This window comes from Cajanus cajan, chromosome 4 (genome assembly GCF_000230855.2).
Source record: "Cajanus cajan strain Asha chromosome 4, NIPB_CcT2T_4, whole genome shotgun sequence".
NCBI lineage: Eukaryota > Viridiplantae > Streptophyta > Magnoliopsida > Fabales > Fabaceae > Cajanus > Cajanus cajan.
The window spans coordinates 72,069,651-72,082,596 of record NC_138520.1 but is presented as its reverse complement, the minus strand read 5'-3'; the positions used below and the strand labels follow the sequence as shown (position 1 = coordinate 72,082,596).

General features: G+C 31.8%; 1 protein-coding gene across 1 annotated transcript; it reads right to left on the bottom strand.

The window, feature by feature from the left end:
• Positions 1 to 2,171: 2,171 nt before the first annotated feature.
• LOC109803019 (pentatricopeptide repeat-containing protein At2g03880, mitochondrial) lies at positions 2,172 to 11,424 on the bottom strand. Its single transcript, XM_083073778.1, has 10 exons — positions 10,985 to 11,424; positions 10,843 to 10,908; positions 10,597 to 10,710; positions 10,018 to 10,116; positions 9,747 to 9,819; positions 9,033 to 9,121; positions 8,433 to 8,516; positions 8,288 to 8,347; positions 7,971 to 8,156; positions 2,172 to 6,255 (listed from the first exon to the last, which is right to left on the bottom strand). Exons 1-10 carry the CDS (start codon positions 11,078 to 11,080, stop codon positions 3,973 to 3,975), a joined length of 3,150 nt encoding a protein of 1,049 aa, XP_082929904.1. The 5' UTR covers positions 11,081 to 11,424; the 3' UTR covers positions 2,172 to 3,972.
• Between the last annotated feature and the right edge of the window lie 1,522 nt (positions 11,425 to 12,946).

The following is a 12,946-nucleotide window of genomic DNA, read 5'->3' as shown; positions in this document are numbered from 1 at the left end:
CATATGTTTAGACTTATTTAACATAATATATTGTAATGCAAATGCAATGTATGGTATACTTTTTCATATCGATGGATCCATCCACTTTATGTGTCTCTAACGAACATCACCTTGAAAAAGTTGGTTGAGTAGTGAGTGACTAAAGCGAAATCAAACCCTATGAACCAAAGATAATATCACATCATAATTTTCCCCTTCAAGTGCTCTCCTTTCCTTCACTTACCTCTCTTCTACAATAAGTAACCAATGATATCTTTTTCTTTTAGTTGTTTATAGTGTACATTTTATTTTTCTTTTTAAAATAATAAAGGGTATTATCCGTGTTCTTTTTGTTTACTTGTTTTGGACTCGAACTAGAAGTAGTACATCCCAAGCGAACCTCCCAATGAATCTCCAACTTCTGGCGATGGAGACCAAATTTGATATTTCTTGAATACAAAGAAGAAGGGCATCATTGATTGTAAGAATTGAAAGTGGATTTGTTGAAGGCAGGTTGAGTTGTCTGCCTTCCGGGGCATTTCTCACTAAATTTGATGTGAGTTGATTAACGGAAGCTTAGTAAGTTAATAAAGTTGTAATCAACTCTTACTTAGGGATGAAATTATGTGATAACATAAACTAGATTAAACTTAAAAGTTATTTACAACATCAGTTAAAAGTTTTTATTTTAAAAATATTTAGTTAAAAAAAAACTTTAAAAATATTTTAAAAATATTTAGTTATTATTATTATTATTTATTAATTTATATTATAAACCATAAGTGTGTCTTTGAATTGTCACACATTTTGAAGCTTTAAATGAAAAAGTATGTATGTCAATGAATTAGGGAAAAAAATCTGTTACATTTGATCCAACATTTGTTCAAATGTCTTACGTTATTGGGAGAATTTTTTATTATTAAAAGTAGTTAGATAAATTCTTAACGAAAATTAATTATTAATAAAATTAATAAATATTTCGTATCATTAATATGATTAGTAAGTTATGAAAAAAAATATTATAAATTTTTAAAATTATATACTTGATTTATTTAAGAAATTAGGTCCATTAACCTGCACTATGGCTTACTATGTAAAAAGAAAAATTACTACAAAGTAAATTTTCAACCAAACATTCGAAAAGGTCATATCTAAACCTTAAAAAAAAACGTCCGTGTCAAATAAATAGATAAAACTTAAACCTTAGATTTTGAGAAATAAGTGTGACCTTTTAAAGATGAACTCTAACTTGATTTGTCTCATTTATACTCTTACCCTTTTATTTTTTTATGAAAACTACGGAGTCAAATTTTCTGCAATCAGATTTTGACACATTGACCGCATTTAATGTTTTGTCGAAGAATGAATCAGCGAAGGGATGAATATAGAACTATCTAATGGGTTACATTGCACATCATTATTTACTACAATGAATCTGAACGAGAAAACTACAGGTTTAACAAATTCCTATTCATGATAGTAACAGTAACGTATATACTTATAGTTTACAAAGACCAAATTGTCCCTGTAATAATGCAATTTAATCACTCAAAATAATGGTTAACTTACCTCTTTCTCAACCAGTAATATTGTTCATTTAGTCTATGATTGGTGCAAAGCAGTAAAGAACAAATAATGCGTCCATATAACTGAGAATTAACTTATTCTATGGGAGACAAAAAGTAGCAAGTGGTTCTTAAGCTGTGTCTCACCTATAACGACCACAACAACTTGAATAATAATACAAGATTAAGTCCTTTTCTACACTGCCTTTTTCCCGTAATTTGTAATGTTGATTAGTGAAGAAGTTAAAACATGCACAGCCATACATTGATAAAGCCAATTACCCATATCATTTATTTCTTTGAAATCCAAAATATGAGAAGAAAATGTCAGTGACGTTTCTTCTGATTGAAATTATTAATTGTAATACTAACCACTATATTTTTCATTTGCTTCAATTCAATATCCCGTACAACTGTTTTTGCCAGTTCTGCCTGAAATTATCATTTTATGAAATGGAACAGCAGTCATCAAGATTTTCTGTTAAGAAATAGATTGTGCATATCACTAATACATGAGAAATTAGAGAGCCACTGAGCATCAGAGAAATTCCAATTTGAAGTAATATCAATTAAAAAATAAAATAAAATGAGTTGTGCTTTGCATGATTATAGCAAACATGAGAATAGTGCAAGGAATAATTAAAGTAGTATTGGCTTATAAATAGAAGCTACAAAACCAGAGCCTAGATAACTAAGAAATTGTGCCAGAGCTTCCTTGATGCACACGACCTTGAGTATCAAGATTCAAAAGTTAGGTGAGTCCTCTGTCAGAAAATAAAAAACACAAGACAATCAAGTAGGCAATGAAGGTTGCTTAACATACTGGACCGAACAACGCAGACAAGAAGGTCTTCCATTAATAGGTCATTTATAAGTATCACTGCAAGTTTTTGCTTAGGTTTGTGCCATGCAACCTCCCCAACCTGCTAAACTTTCTCCCCGCAAGCAAACTATAAATTGATTAAATTCAATTCCTTTCAATCAAAAGTTGAGTATTTGGCTGGGAAAAGGTGGAAATACAAGAGCATCATATTCATCTGAACTCTGAAGTACTATTACACCAAACAATTAAGCCATTACTATACCAATGATTTATCTTTGTCAGTCTGTGACGTATAAAGCTGAGCAATTGAGGTGTGAGGAAGTTTCACAATTATTTTATCTGACAAAGATGACCAGAATCATCAGAAGCTATTTCAACATCTTTTTACTTGCATTTATTCACGTTTTAATTTTGCTTTTACGCTATTTTGTACTAGGAATTGAACATTTTTTAACTTGCTATATAAATTTCCCTCCATTTTCCTATTACATTTTCCACTCTTTCATTTTTAATAGTTTTCAATTTTCTCATTTGTTTATTTTTATTTTTAATTTAGGGGACTATACAGGCTAACTTGTTTTAAGTTCTTACTCAAAAATGCTGACTTGATTTTAATTTTGTTAAGAGGAAAAAAAAAGGATGGATAAAAGTAGAGAGAAGAGAAATGGGGTATATGGAAAAAAGGGAGAAATAGTGCAGATTTTAAGAGTGTTTCATTATGGAGAAATAGAAAAAGGAAAAATAAAAAATAAAAAATAAAAAATTGTTTGATATTTCATCGGTACTAATTTATACACTTTCCCCTAACCTGATTTTAAGTTATTTCCCTTCACTTCACCCATTAATTTTTTTCACAAGATCTACAACCTTTTTTTATTTCTTTTGATATTTCATTGTACCAAACAACGTGAGTCAGCGAGTGTTACTGTTATCCACCCACTCTATGTCCACTGTATTTCAGCTCTACCAAACAGAGCATAAAGGAGGAATTAGGAACTCCAACTTGCCAGTCCTGGCCTGGCTTCCCTTGGCCTGGGTGATCAATGCCATTTTGAGGGCTAAATACAATAATAATAATAATAATAATAATAATAATAATAATAATAATAATAATAATAATAATAATAATAATAATAATAATTAATAAATAAATAAAAATAAAAAAAATAAATAATTATGACAATAAGAAAACTGTATTTATAAATCATTTCCCATTCCATGTTTTGAGATTAGCTCCCAGAATATAACGTTCATCTGATCTGATGCTTTACTGCATCAACACATTGTATAGGCATATAGAGGATGAAACATCATAAGATGATATCAAGATTGAAACGATTGGTCAGTCTAACTTCTGATAGCAAAAAATATGCAAATTAGGATCTGATAATAAACAAAAAAAAAAATATAGAAAATATGAACCATAGATTTAGTCTAACATGGAACCAACAACTTAGATTCCCTGCTCTGTTTTACTCCACTGCAACTAGCAGTATCACATGGACTGTTAAGTTGAGATGTACATACCACACTATGTTACCATGAGTGGTTTCAGAGCATCACGACTATATGTTGTAAACTAGGTAATTGTATATTTTATCTTTGTCACCAATAATCTCCACAAGAGCAACTGCCATGCTTAAAATGATGAAACCTATGAATATCTCTCACAATTATTTCGCGATCTAGAAGCTGGGAAGCATTTTTAATGAAGCTATGGCAATCGGTACAAATGCGGAGGTTTTTTATAATTCGAATTGGGCTCCTATTGGCAGTGTTAATGATGCCAAAGACAACTGCAAGCTTTTCACTGTGATGACTAATGAGTACTTCCCCTTGTTCTTCTTCTACATCCTGCATGACCAGTTTCACTTCAAGGGAATATCCAATTTCCTTCAACCTTCCAATTAAAACGTCCAGATATGAATATATCTCCTTGTCTTGAGGGTGAGACCTATCTCCCATGACAAAAGTGTGAATTTGATCCTTTATTTGGATCCAAGATTGACCAGGCTGCTTCTTGACTCCTCTTTGATGCATTAAACTCCTTACCCTGGCAGCCTCATCCCATCTATGGTTAGAAGCACACATATTTGATAGCAAAATGTAGGCTTCTGGATCAGATGGTGCAACTTGAAGTAGCATTTCGGAAACCCACTTTCCCATTTCGACATTTCTATGAAGCCGACAAGATGACAAAAATGATTTCCACACAGAAGTCAAATGAGAGATATCATTTTCAAAAATAAAGTTTTTTGTCTCCATTAAGCGACCTGCTCGACCATAGAGATCAACCATGGAAGTGCAGTGTTCAACTCCAGGATTGATATGATAAGCATCTTTCATCATACTAAAATATCTAAAGCCTTCTTCAAGCAGCCCTGCATGGCTGCATGCACTTAAAACCCCTAGAAAAGTAATCTCATTTGGTATAATTCCCTGTTTCAACATTTCTTCAAAAAGACCAATTGCTTGCCTTCCTTGACCATGTAGTGCACAGCCAGATATCATTGAAGTCCACAATACAACGTTTGGTTCATTGATTTGTCTGAAAACCATCCATGCATCATCCAAGCTACCAGATTTAGAATACATATCAATTAAGGAAGAGCCAACATAAGCATCTATTCTATGCCCAATTTTCTGAATGTAGGCATGTATATGCCTGCCAAATTCCAAAATTCCAACATTAGCACAAGCAGAAATAACGGTTGTAACAGTTCTAATATCCACTACAACCAGTTCACGAACCATTAGTTTGAAAATTTTCAAACAATCTTCGTACATTCCATTCCAAACATAACCAGAGACCATTGAACCCCATGAAACTATTCCTGCCTTTGGTTCCTTCCAAGTAACTCCAATATTCCCTTTTCTCAGAAAATTCAGAGGAACATCTCTGAGAATTATAGACGCCTTATCCGTTCTCCCACACTTACAGTACATCTCAACAAGTGAACTCCTTATGAAACCATCACTATCAAGGCCAAATTTTAAGACCATCCCATGAAGTTGTCTCCCAAGCTCTTCAAGTGACAAAGAGGAAGCCAAAATAAGAGCTATGGAGAAACTAACTGCAGAGAACTCAGTCCCACATTCCACCATACAATAGAGTAATTCCAATGCACGTCTTTCATAACCACATTGCATCAACCCATCAACAATCGTATTCCAACTCACAACATCCTTGTAAGGCAAGTTCCTGAACATGTCAATCGACTTCTCCACATCTCCTGCACGCAGATACGCACCGATCATTATATTCCACGACACAACATCTCCCTCCTTCATCAACTCAAACAACCTTTCAGCGTATTCAAAAACTTTGCATCTCAAGTAAAGATCAAGAATAGAGTTTCCCAGTGCAACATCCACATCAACCCCATTTCGGAGCATCCACGCGTGGATCCCCTTACCCAATTGAAGATTGTTGTCAAGTGAACAACACTTGAAGACACTGGACAAGGTGTATTGATTTGGAGAAGCACCCTTTGTTTGCATTTCTCTGAAAAGGTTAAAGACCACTTGCGAAGAGCCAGCTCTGGCAAAACCAGATATAAGGATGGTCCATGTCTGAGTGTTCTTCTGGGGAATTTCATCAAACAGCTTCTGGGCATTGCCCATGTTGTTGGATTTAGCATAGAGATTTAAAAGATGGTTAGCCGAGTTCAAAGTTTGAAGGGAAGCATTCTTGATGGAGAGGGCATGAAGAGCACTCAGTGGTGGTGGCGCATTGGTTATGGTGGAGTGAAATAAGGAACATGAATGGCGCCAAAGTGGGTGAAATGGAGTAGTAGCAGCAATGCGATAATTGATCACTGAAACTAGACAGACATGGTTGGCGTATTTCAGAGAACACAACCCAAGGTTACGATGACCCATAAAAGGTCATTCATTGAAAGATATAAGTTTCAAATCAGCCTGTCTCATATGATTCAAAACTTAAGAAATTAAATATAAAAAAAAAAAAAAAGCTTATCTGATTTAACATAACACTTTAATTTATTACCAACGTCTGTATCTCAATTCTCAATCAGTATGAGACAATTTTTCTTTTTTACGTTGTTCCTTTTTACAAGATTTTTTTTAATTGCTCAAAAAAATTATTTTTTATTGTCTCTTGTATTAATTATTTTATCTAAAATATTTTAAATTTTTAATTAACACTTTTGGACAAAAACAATAGAAAATATTAGAAATTAATAATTTTTTTTCTCTTATTAGAATTGGAGTACATAAATTTTAAATATTAATTAATTAAGTGATAAATAATTAAATGAAAAGAGATAATTAATTTTAAAAATAATTTATATTATTAATAAATTTAATGCTACTAATTTTATTAATTAATTAATTAGTCCTCATATATTAATCCCGAACATTTATTTTTTTCAAGTGTTTTTAGAAACTTTACTTCAATGATGAGAGATTGTAGAATGTTTTGTAACCTTTTATCTAATTCAATTTTGATTTATCAAATTTATTTATAAATTAAATATTAATATTTTAAAATAAATTACCAATAAATACAATAAATTTTGTTATAATATAAATTATTTATATATTTTAATTTTAAATAAAATTTATATGTTTAACATAGTATATATATATATATATATATATATATATATATATATATATAACTTTTTATAAAATTTTCCATTATACAACTAGAAGCAGTCAAACCATAAACCATTAGCCGATAATCAAAATCCAAAATTTGGAGTGTCACTATTAATCATTCAATCTCAAGCTAGTTAACTAGAACTCTCACCAGTTACCTCTTCCATAACTAGAGGCTTCTCCTAAATCTTCCTTATCATCTCATCATCATCAAACCTTTGTCTTTTCTTGAATCTCCTTGGCAACAGTTTCTTTTTCTTCTTCCATGTTCTTGTTTTCTTTATCTTTGGTGCAGAAGTGATGGAAGTGAGTTGATTGGCATGTTTCCATCAAGAAGATGAAGGGTTTTGTCGACATATCCAAAATTCCAACCCAAATGAAAAAGATGCTTCTTCGCTTTCAGGGATATGTCCCTGCTTAAGGCACAATGGCACTTATAATCGGGCAGTGACGCGAGGATGTACCATTCATGCACCGCTTGAGGGCAGTTTTCGCCTTGAATGTTGATCTCAAGAAGAGCTAGTGTGAGATAGCTACTCAATCCCACATTCTAAGATGGTGATGGGTTATCAGATGAAGATGATGAAGAGGAGTTGGGAAAAGCCTCTAGTTCTATATGTGGAAGAGGTAAGAGTTTATGATTAATTAGAAGATTGAGACAAGATATGGATTTTTCCCAATACATGAAGAGAGTGTGATACTTAACCTTTTGAAAATAATGATAAATAACATATTAACAATGGCTGTCTATATGCTAATATGAGGAGATGAAAACGTAATACAGTATATTTTACAAAAAGAATGGGATTCAAAATCTCACGTTCAAGTTAGTATCGAGCTTTCCTAGGGAATAAGTACAACAAATTCTACAATAAAGACAATTAAGTGAAAGAAAAGAAAAAAAAAAAAAAAAAAAGCAAGATAGAAAGACCACAAACAATTACGAATCAGATTACTCTGCGCTTGTATTTATCATATCATAGAGGTGGGTAGAAGTATGAAGATACGGAAAAGCCGAGGAAGAGCAAGCCACCAACAGTGGCTACTGAGCGTTGGGAAATCCTAGATGCCAGCATGCTTCCTCCCACAACTGCCAGTGAGGTACAAATGGTGTGTCCTATAGTGGCCCCAACTGCAACTCCCAGTGCATTTTTGTGGGTCGCCAGCTGCAGAGGGAAATTAAAGGAAATGAAAAATAGAGAAAATAAATTACTGATGCAGCCAACAAACTAAGACATAGAATCAATAATGATAGCTGAAAATGTTCAATGATCTACAGGGGATCGGTTTTCCTTACAGCAATGGTTGCTATCTGGCTACGATCACCCCACTCAGCAAGGAATGTTAAAATAAAAGACTGCATGAAAAAGAAGATAGAATTAGACGCAGTGTAAATGTGATTATTATCTCGGTCCAATAAATTATGCAAACGTTGTACTTGCCTCCAAAAATATAGGTGTACAAAATCTTGAAAAGAAGCGCCGAACTGAAGTTTTCCCTTGTCCACCTTCCAGTTTTTCTTCAACCTAGTTAACAAGAAGAATAAATTCTTAGCCTGTACCTGATTTGACCCGGATAGTTTTTTTAAGAAAGAAATAAACCAATCAATACATCAAATATTAAATCCCAGCCAGCTGCAGCATGTCTACAGGTAATTAATTGAGCTCCCCTCCCCCTGGCAAGTGCCAGGAGGTGTAATGGAGAAACTACAAATGAAAAAATAAAGCAGCAAAGAAACTAGCATCTTTGTGAAGGAAGATGCTAAATCTTAGCATATTTTAAGATTTGAAGTGTTATCAACACACTCTTTACTACACTCCTTTCAACACTCATCCATTAAAATTTATTAAAAACTGCAAAATGATTAGCAAAATTCATTAAACAAGGAGTGAGACCCACACAAGTTTGTGATTTCCAACAAATTTCAACCAATAAAGGATGTGTCAGAAAAATTGTCAAAGAGTGTGTTGTTAGCATTTTTCTTTTATCATCAAGATAGCCCATCTTCGTTATTTTTCTATACAGAGTTGATAAAAACATACCTCTTCCATTTCTTTCTTTTGTGAGGATTTTGAATCTGATGATCTCCATGCAATGTACAGTAACCTTAACCCAAAGAAAGCATAAAGAACTGCAGGTGACAAGATCGGATAGGGTTAGCTTCATCTTACACAAAAATTGAACTTATAAATGAAAGAAAAACCCATCCATACATAAACACGAGATAATGAATAGAAAATTGGAAACAAATAAATCACAACTGTATAAATGTAATCCAAAAGCAAATGCCTCACAGAATTTTGACTTATAAAACCACAAACAAATTTTAACACAAATGACAATAATTATTTACAACTTCTGACTTTCTATTGCTCACAAGAATTTTCAATAACTGAATACAAATAAAAGACTACCATTTGGAACAGCCACAAATAAACAACCAATGAAGCTAAATCCATAATAATTCTTTATACTAAACACAGTCAAGAATTCGAGGAAACTCCAAAGGCTAGGCACAAATGGAATGAAATAGACATAAGCAACTAACAATGAAGCATAAAATAGTATCTGGAATTAAACAGCATCGATCAGGCACATTGTCAGATCCCTAAAACATCTGAACAATGCTAATGTGCAGAGAGCAGACTTAACCATTATAATTCATAATAATTACTTTTAACCTACTTCTTTGCCAATTTCACAAGTTATAAAATACAAATCTGCTCAACAATAAGCATCAAACGCAGGAATTGTACCTGTAGCAGCACTATTTGTATGCTTCCTAGAAATCAAATTTGGCACAATCCTTCCTAGGCCTGTAGAAAGTACCTAATTGACACGTACAATAACTTTAATCCTGATAACATTGATAAGAAAAGTTAGAGCACCCAGAAATAGTGCTCTGTAGTTGTAGAAACCACTCCATCATATCAGCATAAAAAAAAATATAAAAAAAAAACAGCTTCCCGTGACGAGAACAATAAAGCAGAAAAATTAAAACCAAAAGTCAATTACTGTTGCACTTACTGTCATTATAACCAGGGCACTGAGCGCACCAGACAAGACAATTGACTTAGGGTGACGCATAGCCATAAGAGCTGCTATTATAAACGTCTCATCCCCAATCTAGCATAAGAAATTTCAGTTAAAAGCCATAACCCAAACATAGAAACAGGTATCACTTAAAATAAACATTCTTAATGACATAATCGCAACTATTTGTTACAATACAATAATTTTGGTTAGCATTAGTTAATATAGTTGAGTTAGTTTGCATAATTATCGATTAGCAACTAATCGGTTTCTTTCCCTAGCCTCTATAAATCGCACATTACCTTTGTCTCACACTTCACTCATTCAATCAATTTCAATTTAGTTTACTCTCACAATACTCATCTCTTAAATTTCTCTAGCTCCCGCCATCCTTCACGAATCAATACAACGAGATAAAAACGAAAATTATTATATAAAAAAATAAATAAAAAAAACTCTCGTTCTTGAGATCCGAATTGTATCCAGAGAAAACGCCTGACAACACGTTAGCTATAAATACATAGTTAAAATCAAGCGATGAATGCGAGCACAGCGAAGCTTCGTTAAACTAACCTCACTGACAATGATCATCGACAAACTCGCGAAAAAAGCATCGAAGAGTCCAGGACCGGTGGAGTCCAAGCCAAGAGAAAGAATCGAATCATTCTCCAAAGCATTCAGCGCAATCTGTTCACATAAAGCACACAAATATTCATTTCCAGTTTCCATGCATTCGATTCAGTTCTATCTACAATTCAAACACCGAACAAAGCAACAAATAACGGTTAAAAAATGGAAAGAGAGGCGACGGTTGCTTACCTTGCCGCGGCGACCGAGATCCACGGATCCGCCGGAATCTTCCTTCGCGCTCTGAACGAGAGAATCCTTAACATGGAAAACAAACGCGTTATGGACGCGATTCGTGCGTGGAAACGCGAAGAACGAAGGAGAGGAAAATTACCTGAGCGAAGGTCGGCGAGAGGTGGAAGAAGACAGAGATGAGAAGGAAGAGGCGAAGAGCGTGAACGATTCTTCGATTGTTGAAGCTCGGAGCCATAGCGAGGGAAGGAACGAAGCGGTGGAGAGAAAATTAACGGAAAGAAATATTTTCTCGGGAAAGTGGAAAGGAAAATTTGAGTAAAAAGGATGGAAAGGTAGGGAAAGAGAATTGAATTCAGTTAGCGGGATCTGGTTTTCGGATCTGAAAAATGAAGACGTAAAGAAACTTTGACGGAGAGATCCGGTGCAGATCTCTGAACATTGTATTCATTTCTTTGCGCATTTTATATGAATGAGATTCTGGCTTTGCGAGTTTCTGCAACTAACCAGACAAGAGCCACATAACGCGCTCCTTCCTTTCTCTCTGTCTCTCTCGGCTCATGAAAGGTTTAAACCCACTTCCACAGTGCACAATTAAAATAAGGTCGGGTTAATAGGGGAAATTAAGAAATAAATAAAAAAATGTGTTAAAATATATTAAAAGTTGCAGTAAAAATATTTTTATTTTTAGTAAGTGTATTTAACAGACTGTTTAACCTTGTCTCAAAATATGCTAACTTCTCTTTGTTATTTTGATATATCTATGTGAAGGTTTTTTTCTTAAAAAAATTATGTGGAATTAGTTTTGGTAAAATTAATTATAAATCATTAAGTATAAGTGAGATGTGTGTTTAGATTAATCTCATTCATAAAATTTACATCAAAATTGTGTATTGTGGTAAGATAAGCTGACTTTATATGTAGTATTTGTCAAGTGTTTATATTAACATTTGAAAATAAATTTTAGAACATTAAGGTCAGTGTTTAAGCATGTTTGATAACAAGATGATGTTGATTTGTAGTTACTGTTTTTTCTTAAATAATAAATAGTTGTTTTGATATAAACATTTAGGATCGATTTAATGATAAGATTGAGATAATATATTTAAAATTTAAAATTTATTATCATTATTTTAATTCATTTTAGTATTTTAATTTTTACATTTTACATGCTAAATGTTTATAAAGATATTAAAAAAATTATAATAAACTATATGGACAAATAATTATTGTATTTGAATATATAGATTATATTTTTTTTTATAAATATATATCTTGAAACATAAATATTGTATTTTAAATTTATGATAATTAATTTAAACTGCATCACAATATTTTTTTAATTATTGATAATTTTGTAAAAATATTAAAATTTAATTTATAAATAAATATTATAAATAAAAAAAATTGAATTAGATAAAAAACGTTAAAAGAATTCTTAAAAATGTTTTTGTTGGAAATTAACTCCTAAAAATGTTTTTAGACAAGATAAATTCTGTGTTAAAAAATAGATAAATAAAAATTTGTATTAGATAAGAAATTTAAAAAAATTCTACAAACACTATCATTAAATAATAATTTTTAAAAACATTTTTGCACAAAATAATCATTCACATTTAATATATAAAAATTCATCGATAACAAAAAAAATATTGATTTCATTAACATTTTATAATAATGTGAAAATATAATAATTTTTAAAAATATTTAGACTTAATTGTATTTTTTATATTTTTATGAATTTTGTCACTTAATTTTTTAAAATTACACATTTTATCATTTAATCTTTAAAATTTTACAAATTTTATCGCTTAATATTTGAATTTTTAATGTGACACATTAACATGTAGTAAGTTATCTACTTTCCATTGCGCTCAACTGTGATAAGTGTAGAACCTGTTAGGTCGTTTTTAGCGAGTAAATTTATTATTTACTCATACTTTTATGACATAAATAGGATAATGATTCGCATTTTAAATTTATATTAATTAAGTTCAGGATTTAATTAAATATTTTCGTTATTATGACTTTTAACTTTTAATGTATTTTTCAATCTGTTTTAACTTTATATATATATATATATATATATATATATATATATATA

Coding starts and splice junctions, on each gene's coding strand:
- LOC109803019 (XM_083073778.1), bottom strand. CDS start 11,080: ATGGCTCCGAGCTTCAACAATCGAAGAATCGTTCACGCTCTTCGCCTC. Junction 8,348..8,432: donor GTACACCTATATTTTTGGAG/GCAAGTACAACG, acceptor TTTTTCATGCAG/TCTTTTATTTTAACATTCCT. Junction 8,157..8,287: donor GCCAGATAGCAACCATTGCT/GTAAGGAAAACC, acceptor TTCCCTCTGCAG/CTGGCGACCCACAAAAATGC.